This window comes from Mauremys reevesii, linkage group 2 (genome assembly GCF_016161935.1).
Source record: "Mauremys reevesii isolate NIE-2019 linkage group 2, ASM1616193v1, whole genome shotgun sequence".
In the NCBI taxonomy this organism is placed as follows: Eukaryota; Metazoa; Chordata; order Testudines; family Geoemydidae; genus Mauremys; species Mauremys reevesii.
Window position 1 is genome coordinate 205696466 of NC_052624.1, and position 19175 is coordinate 205715640.

The 19175-nt window shown below is 39.2% G+C and overlaps 1 protein-coding gene across 4 annotated transcripts in view; it reads left to right on the plus strand.

Moving 5' to 3' along the window:
• The window catches only part of YES1 (YES proto-oncogene 1, Src family tyrosine kinase), a 73347-nt gene that overhangs the window by 33321 nt on the left and 20851 nt on the right, over window positions 1–19175 (plus strand). For 2 of the 4 annotated variants that reach the window (XM_039525112.1, XM_039525113.1), the window contains exons 2-5: window positions 6952–7036; window positions 7314–7586; window positions 14141–14240; window positions 15919–16017. In XM_039525112.1, coding sequence (XP_039381046.1) covers window positions 7322–7586; window positions 14141–14240; window positions 15919–16017 — 464 coding nt within the window. In that variant the 5' untranslated portion in view covers window positions 6952–7036; window positions 7314–7321. The remainder of the gene's footprint in view (window positions 1–6951; window positions 7037–7313; window positions 7587–14140; window positions 14241–15918; window positions 16018–19175) is intronic. The other 2 variants (XM_039525115.1, XM_039525114.1) reach the window with 1 other exon arrangement.

Genomic DNA, 19175 nt, shown 5'->3' on the forward strand with positions numbered 1-19175 from the left:
TGACTGAAGTGGAGCATATAAATGGCAGTGCAGAAAGGGAGGTTGTTTTTTCTAGTGAAGTGATTGGGCTCAGAAGATATGGGTTCAATTCTTGATTTTGCAACAGACTTCCTGTGTGACTCTGGATAAGCCATTAAGAGCTTGTCTACATGGGAAAGTTTTACCCATATGATTACTCAGTATAGCCATTCTTCCTTTCCCTTTATGGAAGCACTTATTCTAGTAGCTTAAACCCGTTCCTAAACGGTATCAGATAAAATGAATAAAATAAAAGCAGTGATATCTAACTCTTATAGTGTTTTCATTAGTAGATCTCAAAGAGCTTTACAAAGGAGGTCAGCATCATTATCTCCATTTTAGAGATGGGGAAACTGAAGCACAGGCAGGTGCAGTTATTTACCTAGGTCACCCAGCAGCCCAGTGGTCAAGCCAAGAATGGAACCCAGGTCTCCTAAGTTCCAGTCCAGTGCTCTGTCCAAGGCTCTCATACCAGAAAAAATGTGTCTACACTGTAAGGTTATAACAGTGTAACTACTGGTTCAAATTCATGCAATAACTCATACTGATACAACTTTCCCATGTAGCCAGACAAGTCCTTAATCTATCTATGCCTCCGTATTCTATCTGTAAAGTGGGGATAATGCTTCCTTTTGTCTGACTTGTCCATTTTAGATTTGTAAGCTACAAGGCAGGGACTATTTCTTGCTATATGTATGTACGGCACCTAGCACAGTGGAGCCCTGACTGTGGTTGGAGCATCTAGGCACAACCATAATACAAATAGACAATAACTTCAGGAGGAGCACCAGATGCTGTAGCTTCCATGGAGCCCTTCCAGATACAGTTCACCTCCCATGGTAAGCACTGAGCAAGTAGTGGATCCCGTAGGTCAGGCACCAGGCAAAAACAGGAGAGCACAATCTGAAGCGGGGACTCCCAGTCCTCCCTACCGATCTCAGCTTCACACAGCTCTTGTGTCATTCTCTAGTCCTGCTTCTTTTTGGTGCGAAAATAGACTTTATTCTCCCTCTGCTCCTCGAAACTACAATCCCATAGGACCTTGGGATCAGGTAGTAGGGCTTACCTTGTGTGGCAAGTATCTTTCAGGGTATAGCTATGCTAGGATAAAAGACCTGTGGCATGGCCGCAGCTGGCCCAGGTCATTTGACTTGGGCTCATGGGGGATCGGGCTATGGGGCTAAAAATCGCTGTGTAGATATTCAGGATTGGACTGGACTCTGCACCCTCAAAAGGTCCTTGTTAGTCAAGAAACTGGCTCTTTATTGAGAAAATCAGTCACCCTCAAGAACCAACTTTTGACAGAAACATAAATCTAATTTTGGAAGGAACCGCAAGCTGGTTGAGGACAGGTGTAATATGTTCATCTGCTTAACTTGTTAAAAACTTCCTAAATAAATAGTTTTAAAAAGTTTACAAATCTTTGCTAAAAATCGTTTTATACAGAAAGCTAACTTTTAATAGCAGCGATGGCATCTGAGCAATTAAGAAACACAATTAATAACTAATTTATATCAATCCTTGCAGACAACTTTCCCATCAAAAAAACTTTAAAAAAATATACAGTTAATATAAAAGGCATTTTCTTACATAACTGATTTATTCCCTTTGTGTTCAGAGTCCTGTATTTTTGCTTCACTTCAGTTGCTTCAGTGTAATAGGAGACTGCTGGGTTTTATTCTAGTGTCTGCATAGTCAGTGAAATCAACTGTAGCACCAAATTCTGGCCTCAGTTACTCGTTGGTTTTACAATGCTATAAGTAAGGAAGGGGAAAAATATATGTATTGCTGTTAAACTAAACAGATTTTGATCTGAGACACACCAAAACAGAGCCAACGGTGCTGTTTTTCCAGTAACTTTTCATTGTAGAACCACACTTTAATACTAGCTGTACTAATCACAGAACTTCTGGTAGTTAAATTCCATCCATTGTTTCACTGGCTTCTTTTATGCTCCTCTCTCACTGTCTTCACTCCTTCCCTCTCACCAGGTCATTATTTACAACCAATGACATTTTCAGCTGCATAACGATAGACTGGGGATTTAAAGTGGTGGTTGTATTATGCTAATATTGTTATAATTAATTCTGATGAGAACTTGTAAATGAATGGTCTCAAATTTCATGGGTTGGTCACAATGAAATTAGAAAATTTCATGATTTGCCAGTTAAGGTGTATTAAATAATTTACATGTGATGTAATTCAAGTAAAGAGAAAAGATTATGCCAGTGTTGTGAAGACTAGAAACAATTCATGTTTATCCTTTGAAGTATGCATTTTTATGTGTATGTTCTTCACTTTTTATAGCAAAGGCAACACCTTTCATATCCAAACATATACCTTTTAGATGGAATTAATAGAATGTTATAATAGAGCCAGAATTAGAAGCATAGGTTTTTAGCCATTCTTAGCGGGGATCTTTGATTTCCCCCATTCTTTTAATCTGCACCACCCTCCTACCTTATTAAATCAGTTTTAACTACTGCCATCTGAAACCACCTGTTCCACTGTGCTTGCCTAGCAATACAGTAAGCAAGCAGTCTCCACTCAAACAAGTGACAGTAGAGCTGAATTTGTGAAAGTAAACAATCAGATTTTAATTAAAGCTAGAAGATCCACTCGACTAACCTGCAGAATATTAGTGGCATTTTGAATTGTAAAAAATATTCTATTTTTATAATCACACAATTTTAATAACAAGACTTTTTCCTTCAACACTAATTTGGAGCTTCAAGTGTCCATAAAAAAGAGAGAGAATTAAGTTATATGCTCTGTATTGACTGCATAGAGCCAGTCTGTTATTAAGAGGCGGAGAGAGAAGTTCTAGGCACTCTGAAAAAGAGAAATGTATGAACAGAAGTCATTCTCTTCTCCCTTGTCATCAGCGAATAAGTGCTCAGACTGTTACATAGAGAGAGACCCAAAAAAAGGCTTCCCTCTGGACCACTTCAGAATCACACTCTGTAAGAGGCATCCGAGTGTATGATGAATCAGGAGGAAAGTAAGAAATTAAAACCAGAAAACCACAAACAAAACCTCCTTTTTTGGCATGCCTTCTAAGAGGAAACTCTGCATTCTCCTTGATCCTAAGGAGAAGAATGTTGTTAAATCGGAGTAGGCACAAGTGAACCAAACCTAAGAGACTCTCACATTATAAAAATTCAGTGTCGCACCCAAATTACTTAAAAAAAAAAAAAAAATCTGCATTCACTACATACAGCAGTTGCCAGCCCATTGAATGCTCAGTAATTCTCTGAAGGCTTGGATATCAAAGGTGACTTTTTGCCCAAAAAACCTCGCAGACCACAGGGTAGAATCCACCTTATGGAAAAATTGAAACAGCTGTTCTGAGGGCTTTTCAGCCTGCTTTGCTCTGGCTATATTAGCCTTAAATGATTGTCAGAAGTTTTTTACATCTTTAGGACTGATGGATAAGTGAGCCCTTCCCAAGATACTTCTGGTACAAGCCTTAACATCAAATATGGCCTCTTTGAAGCACTGTGGGAGCCAAGTGTTTTAGAGAACTAAAGGAAAAGCAGTTCTTGAAACAAAAGACATTTTCAGGAAGATTCTCCTATGAGAAGAAGGAATGAAAAACAATAAAAAAGCAGGCATTCCTTTTGTGACTCCTTCCCTGCTAGATTCTGTAGACAAGACTCAGACCACACAGAAAAATTGAAATCGGAAAACTAGATAAGTTGTCCAGATGTTCCGCCACAAAAACTTGGAGTGCTTCTTGTCCCAGTGCATTCTTCGAGATATGGTGGCTCTCATGGTTCTTCAAACTAGGAAATCACCCCTTCTTTGAACAAGTAGGTGACAGAGAAAATCAGCAAGGTCTATGCAACAGAATTAATCACTCAGACCTACAAATAATTGTTTGGTTTTCCCCAACATTCCATAATCTAACAAAGCACAAGTCAGAGAATAGAAGATGGAAAAATAGCCTTTATATTTTGAGCCTCTCAAACTACTCCACTTTGGACAAAGACCAAGGGATACTCCATCTTCCATCGCCAAGTTCCCAAGTAGTTTTGCTGCTTTGCAAATATCTTTGACCTGAACCATTTGGGCAAAGCAATCAAAAGGGCAAAATTCAATATGGAAACTCGAAAATCTCATTTGTCTACTGTCTCCTAGAACAGTTTTTCTTCTGTTTGGCCCTCAGGGAGGTTTACTTGATGATCTCTTATTCCTTCCCGCAGCCAATTTCTCATACGCTTTTTGGACATCATTCTAATTGGGCCCCTTTCCAGTCAGAGAACAGAATTGGACACCTACATTTTTAGTCCTTTTTCCTTCAGAATATAGCTTCCTGGAAAACTGTCACTTGATTCCCAAGTCAGTACCATGGGATCATAGGTATTCATCTCTATCTCCAAGGAGCCAAGTGTTGGGAGTCTGTCAAGCCTTTATCCTTAGTCAGATTTCTGTGAAGCCTAGTAAATGATGTTGGTTTCGTGTGTAAACATAACTTGGGCCAAGTTTTTATTTATACAGTTATACTTGTGCTTTCTTCCACGTGTATGTTTATCTCATCTGTAAAATAACCTTGGTCTGAGGTGAAAAAAGTTAATGCCCCTGGAAGGGAGGCATACATTGTAACTGGCAAACCTATCCTTCATATAACTATTTTTGTATTGTCCTTGGTAAGACCAGCAGAAAAGAGGTGTTTAAATACTTGTTGGAAGCTGCTCTGGTTATATAATTTTTTAGTAACACATACTGTACTATAATAACCAAATCCCCACATTACAGACCAGCTGTTTAGGATTTTTCCTTTCTCTAGTAATGCATTACAAAGCTAAACACTAAAAAAAAGCCTATTGTTTCTCTCTCCAACATCCCTAACCCTCCTTTCCCCCTCAATATATTGTAGAAAGTCTTCATGTATGTTTTTATTCTTTTAAAACAAGGGCTTTTGTCATTTTTCTGTTTTGTTTTTAAAGGGAGGAGTATGTGATGGGGTTTTTTTTTTTTTTTAACGTAGAGCTCTTGAATTTTCTTTGTCTGTTTGTGTCTGAATGTGGTGCTTCCTTGAAGTGACGACTGAATATCTGTTGTTAATCTCTTAAACCTCAGAAAGAAGATTACCTTAACAGTGAACCAAAAGGCAGGGGGATCTACCACGTTCCTTTGAATATGAATTCAAATCCTCAATAAGTCTTTCTGCAGTCTGTTCAAATATAACATGATGGTACTTTTCATTACTAGCCACTATTTTAATTAATGAGGCTTGTCACAGAAACTATTTATAATCATTACAACATACATTAACATTTACACTGTACATTTGGCCAAATGTACAAGTGCTCTGGACAGAATCCAGCAGGTTTTACTAAGTCAAGCAAACTTTTTTTTAATACTGAAGTCTTATTAGCTTGTTAACCAGATGTTAGAGTAAAAAACTTGACAGAACCATCTCTGAGAGAGATTTAGTGGCACAGTATGTTTTGAGGATGCAGCAGCTTTTCCTTTTGCCGTCTTTTTTAAAATCTACATAAGTACTAGTTATTAAAACAAAAATTATGTATTTGTCTTCTTGAAGCACTGACTTTGTATAACTTTATAGCTACAAGCCAGATAATATATCATTTTGTTAAGTACTGCTAGCAAAACATACTTTCGCAAGTGTACAGTACGGTTCATACTGTACACTTTAAAAAAACAAACAAAAAAACGTTGCAATGGACATTCTCTACTGAAGGGGGTAGGCCTCAGGATTAGGCAACAAACCCACACTGAGAATCCGGACAGACAAAATATGGTGGTTCACATCCTACTGGATGCAATCGTCCAAGCGTAGTGGAGAGGTTATAAATAGGAGTTTGTCATTGGATTAAACTAATTGGGAGTTACCTGTTAGGAGCCTTCCAGATCTATATTACAGGATTTCTTTTGTAAGGTGTTTTTAAACAGCTGAACTCATTAACTTCTCTTGAAGTCATGCATTTATGTGATCCTTTACTTGGTTGTTCTAGTAACATTTAGATGTCAACAGATTAGGTTTTAACTATAATAAAAACAAACAAACAAACAAAAAACACCTCCTTGGACACATTCTGGCATTTCTGTGATATTTTTGTTTTGTTCATCCCTGCAGAATTTTTAAACTATATTTGCAGACTGCAACAATTCAGCTAGGTTGGATCTCTTTTTTTTTTTTAATTAATATTATTCTTATTAGCTAGTACAGTACCACAGATGTTAGAGACCAAAGTGATATGGTGAATATTCTTATACTGATGTATAGGAATTTATGTGCATTGAAAAGAGAACATAGTTTTGTGTGCTTCCTCTGCCATGTGTGCACTGTCCATTCCAGGGCCTGAGAGTTGTTTTGAAGAAAATGAAAAGTGTCTTTAATATTTTAATGACCTGATGAAAAGAGAAATAATACACACACAACTTGAAAAAAAAATTTGAAAGTAGATGGATTGGGGCAATGATTAGAACTTGTTTGTTCCAGATGCATATATCTAATGATTGAAGAAATCAGTGATGATTGCAAATGAGAAAATGTGTACACAATTAATTACTTGAAGGAAGAACTCTAGTATTCATACTTATTTGACCAGCTATAGAAGAAAGATTCATGAAATATTAACCATAGATGTCAATGAAAAAAGACTACTGGTATATTTTTTATTAAATGCTTCCAATTTGTTGCTGGTTTCAATCATTTTCTCTAAATTTCTCAGTGGACAGCTAATTATTTCATGTTAAAGGAGACTTCCACTTTTGAAGTTAAGACAGAATTCTTAACTCTGGAATTGTCATGTCAGATCAGTGCTCCAGCTAGCATACAGTAGAACCTCAAAGTTATGAACACCGTGGGTATGGAGGCTCAAGTTGAGTCTCATCTCGTATAAAAGTCTTCCCGCGGCTCTAATCTTTTCATTACCCATCTTCCTACTTTTTCTGTCTCCTTAGAATTTACAGCCCAGGGAGGAATCATAATGATGAATATCCAAATGTTCTTGTTAAGAGCTGTCAGGGTGTAGCATTTCGGGGAAAAGTAAGTTTCTATTGATTCTATGAATTCTACAGTTTTCCATCCAGAAAACTTTTTTTTTCATTACTAATCCAGGTACGCTAGCAAGCGAACTTAACTATTTTCTCTAGCATTTATCTATTGAAATTTCAGCAGTTTCTGTGGCTGTAAAACCAACTACCACCTTCTTTTTAATTTTTTAAGCAGTACTTAATCAGTATTTATAATAAGCCTTTTTCATGTTTTCTACATTAACTATATATGAACGGTGAGATTATTTATTTGTTTTTTTTCTCTGCAGAAGCAACCATGGGGTGCATTAAAAGCAAAGAGGACAAAGGTCCAACTATGAAATATAGAACTGATAGCCCTCCAGAACCTGTTAGTTCCCACATCAGCCATTATGGATCAGATTCTCTCCAACCAACACAGTCGGCTGCAATAAAGGGACCATCAGTTAACTTTAACAGTCATTCCATGACTCCATTTGGAGGACCTTCGGGGATGACCCCCTTTGGAGGAGCCTCTTCCTCGTTTTCAGCTGTGCCAAGTCCATATCCTAATAGTTTAACAGGTGAGATTTATGTAAAATAATTTAGTTTTTATCAGTTGACAGTCTCATCTATTAAATGTTATAGTGCCATACAACACAAGAAAACGTATAGGGCCAAAACAGAACACTTTTCTAAGGGCTTCTGCTTTTCAAGGTCTTTACTATTCCGATGGTAATTCAGTGGATATCATTCCAAAGAGTAAAGCAAAGAGAACGTCAATGGAAATCCAAGGCAGTAACAGGAGCAGGTAAGACTGTATTCGGGAGTCTGAGACATCAAAGATACCTGTATGGAATAATGACGTTGAAATTTGGGGGAATGATTCAAAATGTAATAATACAGACAAAAAAGATTCAGAAACTTTTTTTTGATTAATAGATTTCTTACTAGGCATATTAATACAGAACTTTGAGTAATTAATTTAAACTACAATACAGAAACATTTTCCCCGCACCCATCAGGAGCAGTGCAAAGGCTTGGGGGAGCCGGGTAATGGAGGAGCTGAGGGAGAGGGAAGTAATTACTGGGGAAGAAGCCTTGGGAGTGAACCTGAAGAGGCGTAGGGTGTGGATGGGAGAAGCATGGAACAGGTGTTTTTGTGTGAGTGGGGATGGGGGGAGGAAGAGATTAAGGAGTTGGGGAGCCTTCCTATCAGACCCTGGCTGAGCCTAGCCTCTCCCAATCAGTCAAGCACATCTGTCCCTGTTCCTATGTGGTGCTGTGCCCCCATTCAGCCATCCGTCCTCCCTGTCCCTGTGTGGTACTGCCTCTCCAGCCCCCGTCCTCATGTGTCCCTGCACCCCGACTCCCATTCAGCCCCTGCTTCAATCTGTCCCTCCACAAGCCCTTCTGAATCCCAGTCTGTGATCCCCCAGAAGCCCTGTGTGTCCCACTCCGTCTGTGCCCCCATATTCTCTTGCCTCCTCACCTGGCCTCCCCAGGCAGGGAGCTTTGAGGAACGTAACCTCCTCCTCTATACTGGCTGCTATCTGCTATGGCCAGTGAGCGGTGAGTCAGCTGCTGCCGTTCTGGCACCACAGCAGCTCCTGGTGGGCGAAAGGCATAACTGCAGCACCTCTCTGGCAGAACATATTTTCTGCAGAGGAAAAAAATCAGCAGAGCACATGAATTCTGCATGTGCGCAATGGCACAGAATTCCCCCCAGGAATAATGTCAAACACTTCCTTTACCTTGACAGCTATCTGTTACAGAGAGCTGACATTGGTGAGGAAATTCAACACTACTTTTAGTGCACCATATGGTGCCGAAACCTGGGTCATGTACAGTAGACACTTCAAGATTCTTCAATGATACTATCAACAGTGCCTCCAGAAGATCTTCTGAATCAAGTGGGATGACCATTGCACCAACATGAGTGTTCTGTCGCAAGCCAAAACCTCCAGCATTGAAGCTATGATCATCCACCACCAACTCCTTTGGTCTGGTCATGTTCTTCAAATGCCAGAAAATCATCTCCAAAAGCAGGTCATGTTCTCGCAATTGGACCATTGCCAACAGACGAGGGGTGGGCAAAAAAAGTGCTTCAAAGACACCCTCAGAGCCAACATGAAGAAATGTAGTATTGACATAAACTCATGGGAAACCCAAGCCCTAGACCGACCAATATGGAAAAGGACCTTGGGACAAGGACTCCAGTATTTTGAGATCACATAGAGACAACAGCAAAGGAGGAAAGAATTCACTGCAGCCGGACTCCACAGTCCAGATCTGCCCCCATCCATTGGGAAATGTCTGCCCCAATTGTGACAGGATCTGCGGATCCTGGATCCATCTCATTAGCCACCTGTGGATCCACCAGTGATAACTGGCTATCATTTTATGGAAGGCAATCATTAAGGATACAATTCTGTCCTGGAGGTCACAGATTCCGTGACTTTCTGGGACTTCTTCTCAGGCAGGGCTGGAGCAACTGTCAGTCCCAGGGCTGCTGGAGTTGTCAGCAAAAGGAGCCCCCAGGGGGGTGGCAGCCAGCCTGAGTTGGGTCAACTCCTGCTAGGGCTGGAGCAGTGATGGGGCTGGAGCAACCCTGGTGGCACTCTGTTTTCCCCCATGTCTCCCAGAGTATTTTTAGTAAAAGTGAGGGACAGGTTGCGGGCTTCTGTGAATTTTTGTTTATTACCCATGACCAGTCCCTTTCTTTTTTACTAAAAATACCTGTGACAGAATCTTAAGGTTAACAATCATCCTCAAACTCTGAGGGATCACTAATGAATCCAGGCTGGGCTGGGGTGCACGTTACCCAAAACTCAAAGTACTTGGCCACTGAAACACATGGCAGTTGACACGCTGTGTAAACATCCGATAACTCAGGGCTGTATTCTGTGCCCTGAAGGTCTTTCTTCCCATCACTGCAACATCAAAGTATTACACGTCCTGACAATCACTGAGTCTCTCCTTAGAGGTGAGGAAGCTGTGGCTGTGATACATAAAACATCATATCAGTTCTCCACCTAGCAAGAGAAGAAAACGTACAGGCAGAAACTAGCTAAGCAGAAAGACACAAATCTATCATGAGTGGTCTCTAAAACAAACTAACCAATGTCCTCTTCCAGAATGGGACCACCCAGATATCAAGCTCTTCACTTCTAGAGCAAACATAAAATACCTCTTGTATTGTACCAGAGCCGGAAGAGTCTAGAAATCCCTATCAGACACATTCCTCATGAGATGGTGTTCATAGCTCGTGTGCCTTCCTTCAAAATATTTGTGTTTCTGTCTTTTGGAAGATCAGATAGACAAAGCAATTCTCATTCTTGGGCTATGTCTACACTACTGTCGTATCAATACCCTGGAGACAGATGCACCGTGAGTCGATTTAGCGGGTCTAGTGAAGACCCACCAAATCAACCACAGATTGCTCTCCAGTCAACCACAGTACTTTTATGCCAAACGAGAAGAGTAAGGTAAGTTGACGAGAGAGATTCTCCCGTCAACCCAATGCAGTGTAGACACTGCAGTAAGTCAAGCTAAGCTACATCAACTCCTGCTACATTATTCAAGTAGCTGGAGTTGCGTAACTTAGGTCGACTTACTGTGGTAGTGTAGACGGAGCCTTGTAGCCCCCGTAAATCCGCACCAACATTGTTACTGTTTCCTAGAGCTGATCCTTATTGCCTCTCCCTCAAGATTACCAGCCTTAAAATGATCATCTTGCAATGCAGAGGATAATAGCCCAACCACTACTGACCACTCCTGATGATAAAATGCAGTCAGTTCTAACCCAGTCAAGAACAGATCTCTACAGTGAGGTGTTGCAGGCAAAAATAACATCCAAGATTGAAAATGTTGCCTAATAAATACTTGATTCCATCTTAGTCTAAAATTGCTGGAATTCTGGCCTGTCTTCTGTGTAAAGTGCTTATACCTGCCTGCAGTCTCTCGTAGCACACCTAACAGCCTCTCTGCTTACTATCAACATGTTGAAGCAAACTTATATTTTTCAATCCACTGTTGCTAGATTTTTTTTAAGTCCTGATCAATGCATTCACCCTCTACCAAAGAGCTTTATGAAACCAATATATGCCCTTCCTTTGAACCTCTCAGGGAAATTTCCCTAGAGTGAGTCTTTTTTAAAGGCTGCTTTTCTAATTGCCATAGCCTCTTATAGGAAAATAAGTGAACTACAGACCTTAATGACTATGCCACTTTCTATTGTGATCCACCAAGAAAAAGTGATTGAGACCCCACCCAAGTGTTATTCCAAAAGTGGTATCAGATTTCCACCTCAGCCAGTATGTTCCTCCCTATCTTTCCAAGACCTATTCCCATCCTAGGCAGGTAATTTGCACAATTCAGATGATGATGTTTTTCTATTTAGAGAAGACAAATAGGCTTTTTGTAGCTTATGGGAAAGATGTCTGGGAGAAAGTCAGAAAATCTTCAATGAAACAGTTTTCCATCAAAAAAATGCTATATTGTGAAAAATTTCTATTTTGTCAAAATCATAAACATTTCTATGACCGTTCCATTTTGTGGGTAAATTTGATAATTTTTTCCCCCTCTAAGTGTTAGTGTTCTATTTTGACATTTTCAGAAGAAAAAGTTTTGATATTTTTTACTTCAAAATTTATTTTCTATTAAAAAAAAATCAATCTAAATTAAGTGTTTCATATTTATTGAAGGAAACATTCTGATTGAACCAAAACTTTTCTTGATTTCAGTATGTAAAAATGTTTAAATTTTGGTTTTTATAATAATTCAGAATGATTCTCCCCCCCCCCCCCCCAATCTCAATTTTTCACAGCTCTAGTCCAGGAAAACCTAGATCTAAATAGGGTCTTCCTCAGTAGAATATGAGGTGCATAAGATGCTACATAGTTCTATCTAGACTGCCAGTTCTAGCAGGCATAAGATCCCCCTCTGAAGGTTGTGGAGGTATGGGCTTGAGAGCCCAAGGTCCAGCCTGAGCCACAACTTCAAAGTGCTGTCTATCCAGGTATTTTCCCACTGGCCTGAATCTGTCAGCTGAGGCTCTGAGTCTTGCTCCCACAGGCTCCAAAATACTGTGTAGACATGCATGTCATTAGAATTCAGCACTTCAGGAGAAGGAACTGAGGTTGTTGTGGGGGAGCACATTCCTTTATATAGATCTGGGCATCTGATGTATGATGCGATGTTTGGTTGCTCATGCTCCTACCCAGCAGAGATGCCTTTGAAAGAGATTTCCATGTATTCACTGGCAGGGCAATGGTCAAAAAACAGCATTGGTAAATAACTTTTTTGCTGTGTGATTTGAATTTGCATGCATTAATCTGTTGTTTTGGTTAGTATTGTGTAGTTCAACTGAATTAATAACTTCCTAGTTGCTGTAAATTGTACAGTTTATCATGAAACGTGTCAGTTGGCTGGTAAGCAATCAATGCATCTGTCATAATGGCACTCTAGAGTATTAACTTTTGCCAGATGTTGAAGCTTAAAATATAATCAGATACAGCTTGTTCCCTTATCTTTGAGCATCAGTTGTATATTTGTGTGTGTATGTGTTTAAAATGTGCATTCTCTCGCCATTTTCATGTTTTGTTCACCACCTTGACTTCAAACTAAGCGAGTGGTTACCAGGTAAAACTGATGAAAATCATGTTGATTTAATTAGTTTTCTGCACCATCCTTCAACTTCTGGAAAAGTGCAGACAGTATGCTCAATTTCTTGGGCAAGCCATGGCCAATTCTCTGTTCATAACAGGCTAAATTCTTTGTGGTCTTGGCTGTTGCAATTCTTTTTAAATCCTTGTATAACCGTAAACTTAATGTTCAGTTTTGCTTCTGTCTCATAACGTTGACTTGATGTGATTTAATGAACGATCTAACAAGATGTCTTCCACGAATTTAGCTGAAGGCCTCCTAGCCACTTTGATCTCTGCCTCAGGACATACCAATAGTAGAAACTTGAGATGGAAGAGACATATTGGGTCACATAGCCCCTCTTTCTACAAAATGTTTGTACTTAGTTTTAAATATGCGAAACAGTGGGGCTTCCAGAACTCCCTTGAGACTGTTCCTCAGTAATAGATCTGAGAAAGGTCTTTACTGATAGTCCATCTGAAATTTTCCATTCTCAGTTCTATCCAATTGTTTCTGCTTCAATTTCTTCTTGGTGTTTTATGCCTTTCAAATATTTGTAGACTCTTATCACATCCCTCCTTTGTCATTATTTAGCCAAGTGACATAAGGAGTCTTTTAGGGCAAGATATTGTGTTGCCCTACCACCTCTCACACCTCACTCAAAGGACAGACACATTAACAGTCCCCATGCTTGGGATAACTGGCTAGAAAGGCTTGGAGGAGCAAATTCTAAATGGATCGATGCAGTGGGCTCACTTTTCTCTTACAAAAAATCTTACTCAGCACTCCCCCCAGGGTGATGCAACTGTGTGTCATCCTCAACTTCCTTCCTGCTTTTTATGGCTGGGAGAGAACATGTATGTTTTAGTATTGGGTGGAATTATGCTATAATAAGGACTTTTTTTTTTAAAGCATAATAAAATGAAAATTCTTTGTCCCCTCTGAAATTGGCCTCTTGTCCAGTTAATCCCATGCATAGATCTTGATTTTTAGTTCCAGAAAGTGGAGAATCCATGGTGTAATGTCTGGAGATGCTCTGCCATAAAACTAGTTTAGTTTATAAAAATCTAAGTTAAAATCTTAAATATGATAATGGCTTTTGAATCTATTGTATGTCACTTCTTTAAAATATATTTTTAAAAGCAACTCTTTTGAGTTTATCATTCTTGATGTCTTTTGTATATGAAGCCCTATATATGCTCTGATTGAAAGTACCACTCTCTTGATTCTCTAATGAACTGCTATAATCTGTTTTTTATAATTCAACTCACCTTATCTGAGGATTCTCTTTATATAAGTTCTCTCTTAATCAAAAGAAGTTAGCCAGTCTATTGATAAGTCAGCTTTTGCAGATTGACAAGATCTAGTATGCAGAGAACATTTTGTTTGTTTTCAAAGCAAAATTGATTAGCTGCTGCCAGACTGCTTTTTTTTTTTTTTAAATTAATCTTACAGTGGTATTGCTACATGACATACCTCCTTTCTTTTCAAGGTGGTGTGACTGTTTTTGTGGCCTTATATGATTATGAAGCTAGAACTACAGATGATCTTTCGTTTAAGAAGGGTGAACGGTTCCAGATAATAAACAACACGTAAGTATTTTCTGCCAGAGACTTCTATAATTAGTGTTACGTTGGAAATAAATATCTTTTAAGACTGTTTGATACCTTTTTAAGATTTTTCAACAAAGAGTAGACAGGTTTTCACCTGATTTACAAAGCTCCATAAATATAGGCTTAAGAGGATGATATTAACGTGCTAATTAGAGCTGGGTAAATAATTTGATTCCCCACTCCCCCCCCCCAATTTGGCCAGCAAACCAAAGTTCAGAGAAGAATACTTGGTTTAATTCTGAAAATAATTTGAATTTGTCAGCAAACTGGAAAAGCCCAATTTGTGTCATCCAAAAATGGAGGGGGGTGTCCCGTTCTTACCTTCCAGGCAAGTGCCCCAAACACCAAACTAGAAGTGGGAGACCCTGGTTTGAATACTAACTCTGGAGCAAGGATTCAGATCTCCCTGCTCCCAGGTGAGCATCGTAGCCAATGGGCTATAGGGGTTTCTGGGGTGAGCTGCTCTCAACCACTTCTGTTGAAGTGGTTCCACTTTGTGTAATACTTAAATATTCATTGGGCCAAAGAGGGGGGAAAGGTCTATAGCTTGGTGACTAAGGCACTCGCCTGGGAGGTGGGAGATATGCATTCAAATCCCTTCTTTGAATCACAGGATTGCCAATTTTGTTTGGATGTATTCCTGCAGGTTTTATTACATGACATAATATTCAATTAAAGATTAATCTTTAATTCCTGGAGACTCCAGGACAATGCTGGAGGGTTGGCAATCCTAGAACTACATGTATGCTCAATTCATATAATTATCTAATCTAAAATTTGTACACAATTTTATTTATTTACTGTGTCCCTCCCTTGTAGCTCAGTATGTACGTAAAGGCAGCATGCTGTGGTAGCTACAGAACAGTACTTAGAGATCTGGATTCAACAGAACAGGACTAGAGAACTGGGTTCCATTCCCAGTGCAGTCCCAGATTTGGTTTGTGGCCTTAGGCAAGTCACTTAAACTCTTTGGGTGAAGTCCTGTTCTTACACAAGTCAATGGGGAGCTTTTGCTATTGACTTGAGTGATTGGGATTTTGTTCCTTGTCTAAAAACTGGAAATTAAAGGATGGAAAAAGCACTCTGAGATGCTCTAAATTGCCATAAAGTGTGTGGTACATCTCTTAATTTGCTTATCTATAGTTGACAATTTTCTACAACATTATAAATGCATTCATCGCTTTTTTTTCCTTTTAGCAGATTTTTTATCCTGTTCATTATGAAATGCCGTTTTGTCCAAATTGTCAACAGTGGCAAATATTTGTCTGAAATGTGTGAAAGCGATTAGAAGACACTTCTAAAAAACCTGCCTAAAAGTTGAACTTCACAGTATATAACTGGAACGCCAGTATCTTTGCTTAATAATCATTTAACAAAGCAGTCTATTACTGACATGTAAGGTATAGAGTAAATGCGTTTCTCTTGTACATATTTTTGTTGTAAAATAGTAAACGAAATTAAGATGTACACATACAGTTTATGATGAAGTGAAAAATTTACTTGCAGGTACCGCATTCTAGTTGGGATGATGTCCTCTGAATTTAAGTTTGCACTGGCTAAAATTTGATCTGAGTTGAATATTTGTGAACGATAATACATCATCCTGTGACAGAGGCAATGTTTATGCATTTTAGAGATAATTGCAATTGCATTTCAGGGAAGGAGACTGGTGGGAAGCAAGATCCATTGCGACAGGAAAGACTGGCTACATCCCGAGCAATTATGTAGCTCCTGCAGATTCCATTCAGGCAGAAGAGTAAGGCATTATTCAGTCTTCCGTTAGTCATTTTTGCCCACAATTTACTAGCAAAGAATTGTATGTAGGAACTAATTTATTACAGTGCCACATAAGTACCAAGATAACATTTAATTCAGTAAAGTAGGAATATGATACTTCTGACTAATTAATGGATAGGAATACTATTTAAATAGTAAAAAGTATAGATAAGTGACTAACTTTTTAGTAGAATGTATCAATAGGTATGAGATTGTTTGTTTATTGAGGCGTGTGTGTGTTTATATTAAATAAAAAAAAAAAAAGTCAAGTATGTGCCCAAGTGTGAAGATACCTCAATTGGTACACATACACTTTAATGTGTTATTGCTGACATCTAACAGCCATCTGTTTTTCAATCAAGATATGTACACTTTGGAATGTTGTTTATTAACTGGGGTGGGCAGACTCAGCAGGATCCATCACCCTGACAGTGAGTGAAATCAAAGGTCTAAGCAAACCTTTTACACAGATGGCATTCCCAAGCTGTCCAGGGTTTAAAGCCATTGATTCCTCCAAATCTAAGGGACAGATCTGTGTTAGGGGACAAAAAATTGCTCAGCATCCCCAAAGATCTCTGATAATAGAGGCAACATTACCATTTTTACTTCCAGCACTTCTTACAACTGAGTACAGCCCATAATCTTTAATGTAGTAATTAAGGAATCACCTGGAATTACTTTAGGGATTCTTGTTTGCTAGGTGGAGGGTACCTAGTTATTGCATTAAGACTTACAGAGCTCTCTACTGCCTTTGCCTCCACAATACAGGCAGTGGGAATGTTTCCCAGCTTCCGTTGCCCTGTTATGTGGTCAGGACTTTTCCAGTCCTTTTCTTCACACATCTCACTGCACTTCTGGGAAAGTAGCCCAATTCCCAACTTGCTTCCTGAATCTCAATCTGAGACTTCAGTGTATCACTACCGCTTCTGCTGCCACTACCTGGCCCTTTAATATTGAATAGCAACTGCATCGGAGAGAGACAACCATTTCTTCTTAAAAATTAAATCTTTCAGTTGCTTATAAAATGCTGCTCTATATAGCCAAAAAACATATTTAAAATCCTAATTGAAGTTTATCATAATTACTACGGCTGCAGTGCTGCACCTGTGATGGCAAAGCAGTGGCATCGATGGAGATGGTAGTGCTGTACTACCCAAGGTTCAGGGATTGTTTCTGGAAGTGAGATGTTGCCCAAAGACTTACTCTTGGGGGAATTCTGCATCTCTGCACATGCACAGAATTGATGGCCCCCGCAGATTTCTTTGCTTCCCCGCAGAAAAATGACTTCTGACAGGAAAGCAAAGGGAAGCCGTAAGAGCAGTCACGCGTCCTTCCCCTGCAATGCAGGCAGATCAGTTTGAGCGCCCAGAGCAGCTGGTAGAAATGTAGATCACTGCCAGGGCAGGGGGGCTGAGTAGTCATATGAGAGAGAGAGAGAGACATTCTGTCCCTCTTGCTCGGTATTGCGGCACGCTCGGCGTGGCGGGACAGGGCTTTGGGGTGTTTCTGAGGAGGTAGGTGTTGGGCAAGCTCTGTCCCCTCAGGCAGAGTAGAATGTAGCAGCCTGCCTGCTTAGTGAATTGTTCCCATTGTTCTTAGTGAATTCCTCCAGGAGTATAAAACAAGTTTAAAAATGTGAAGGCTCCTTTACATTGCCAGAGTGGTGTAAAGGAGCCTTATTGTAAAGGACAGTGTGACCTTATAAACGCTTATGGTACTGTAGTGATTAGAACTGGTCTAAATTTTTGGACTGAAAACATTTCCTATCAAAATGTACTCCATGAACTGTTTGCTACTGACCTTTTTTGGAGATGGTCAGTAGCCAATATAAATTGTGAGTTTGAGTCCCCAGCCCTCACTTGCTCTTCAGTTGCCTCTCAAGTGTAACACTGAGCATATGGTTGCATATATTTGTTGATTAATAACTAGAAGTGAAGGGTCAATACTAGATACATTACTATTAGACGGGGGGGGGGGGTTGAGGATTTCCTCCAATGCTCCCCACTCCCATTCTCTATCCATTATATTGTAGTTTAAATAAATTACCAAAATAATTGAAACCAGCGTGATTATATTGTGTTATTTTAACAAATAAAATATGCAGAACTTTAAAATATGTGCAAAATTTTTTAATTTTTTGGTGCAGAATTCCCCCAGGAGTAAAGAGTATAGGTAGGAAAAGGAAGGATTGTAGTAGGTGAGTGAAAAGGCTGGGTCTCAAGTGTATAAGAGAGGCGACAAGCTGAATTTTAATCCTTTAACCATTTTAAAGAATTGCCACTTTATTAAATATTGCGGTAGTTCTCAAAATGGGATGATCCAGAGTTCAGTTATTAGCTCTTGACTTTTAAGAGCATTTACAGATTGTCCGTTGAGCTTGCCAATGGAGTTAATGGGGAAAGAGCATCACACACTAAGAAAGTACTAGTATTTTACCTCCTAGGCAGTCACTTCTGAGCCTGAATGAATTATATTGTAAACTTTTTGAGGCAGGAGCCATGTCTACTGTGTGCCTTCTGAACACTACCATAATATACATATGAAATGACAATGAAAAGTTCATCAAAATTCTCCTGTTATTTTTTCAAGGGGTAAAATAAAATGGCTGTTTAAAAATTATTTTGTGGAATGTTGTAATACTCTGATGAAGAAGACTTTCAATGGGAGGTAGTTCCTCAAATTGAAAGCCTCTTCATTCAATAAGATAGTTTACACCCAGTCAGCTTAAAAGTATAAATTGGAGTGGGGAGGCACAGGTATCTGTAATTTGAAAATAAGTGTGTGTGTATATATACAAATTACAAGTATGGTATGGCAGAAAAATAATAGTGTGGTGTGCTAAAAATTTTTTTACTGGCTTGAGTTTGGAATGCCTAATTTTGTTTGCAGATCATTCAAAAGGAGTGCCGATAAAGCCATTATATTCCGCACCTTTTACTTTTTTTCCCTGTATGATCTGCAACAGTTTTAAAAACGTTTTAGAGAGATTATTGGTACTGTTTTTCACTTCCCTCCACCTATAAAGCTAGCCTCGCTTGATGCCATGATTCTAAATGCACAACCTCCAAATTAAAACACTAGAAACTTAAAAAAATTTTACATCCTTTCATGATTTTTGAAGCACAGTATCTTATCTAC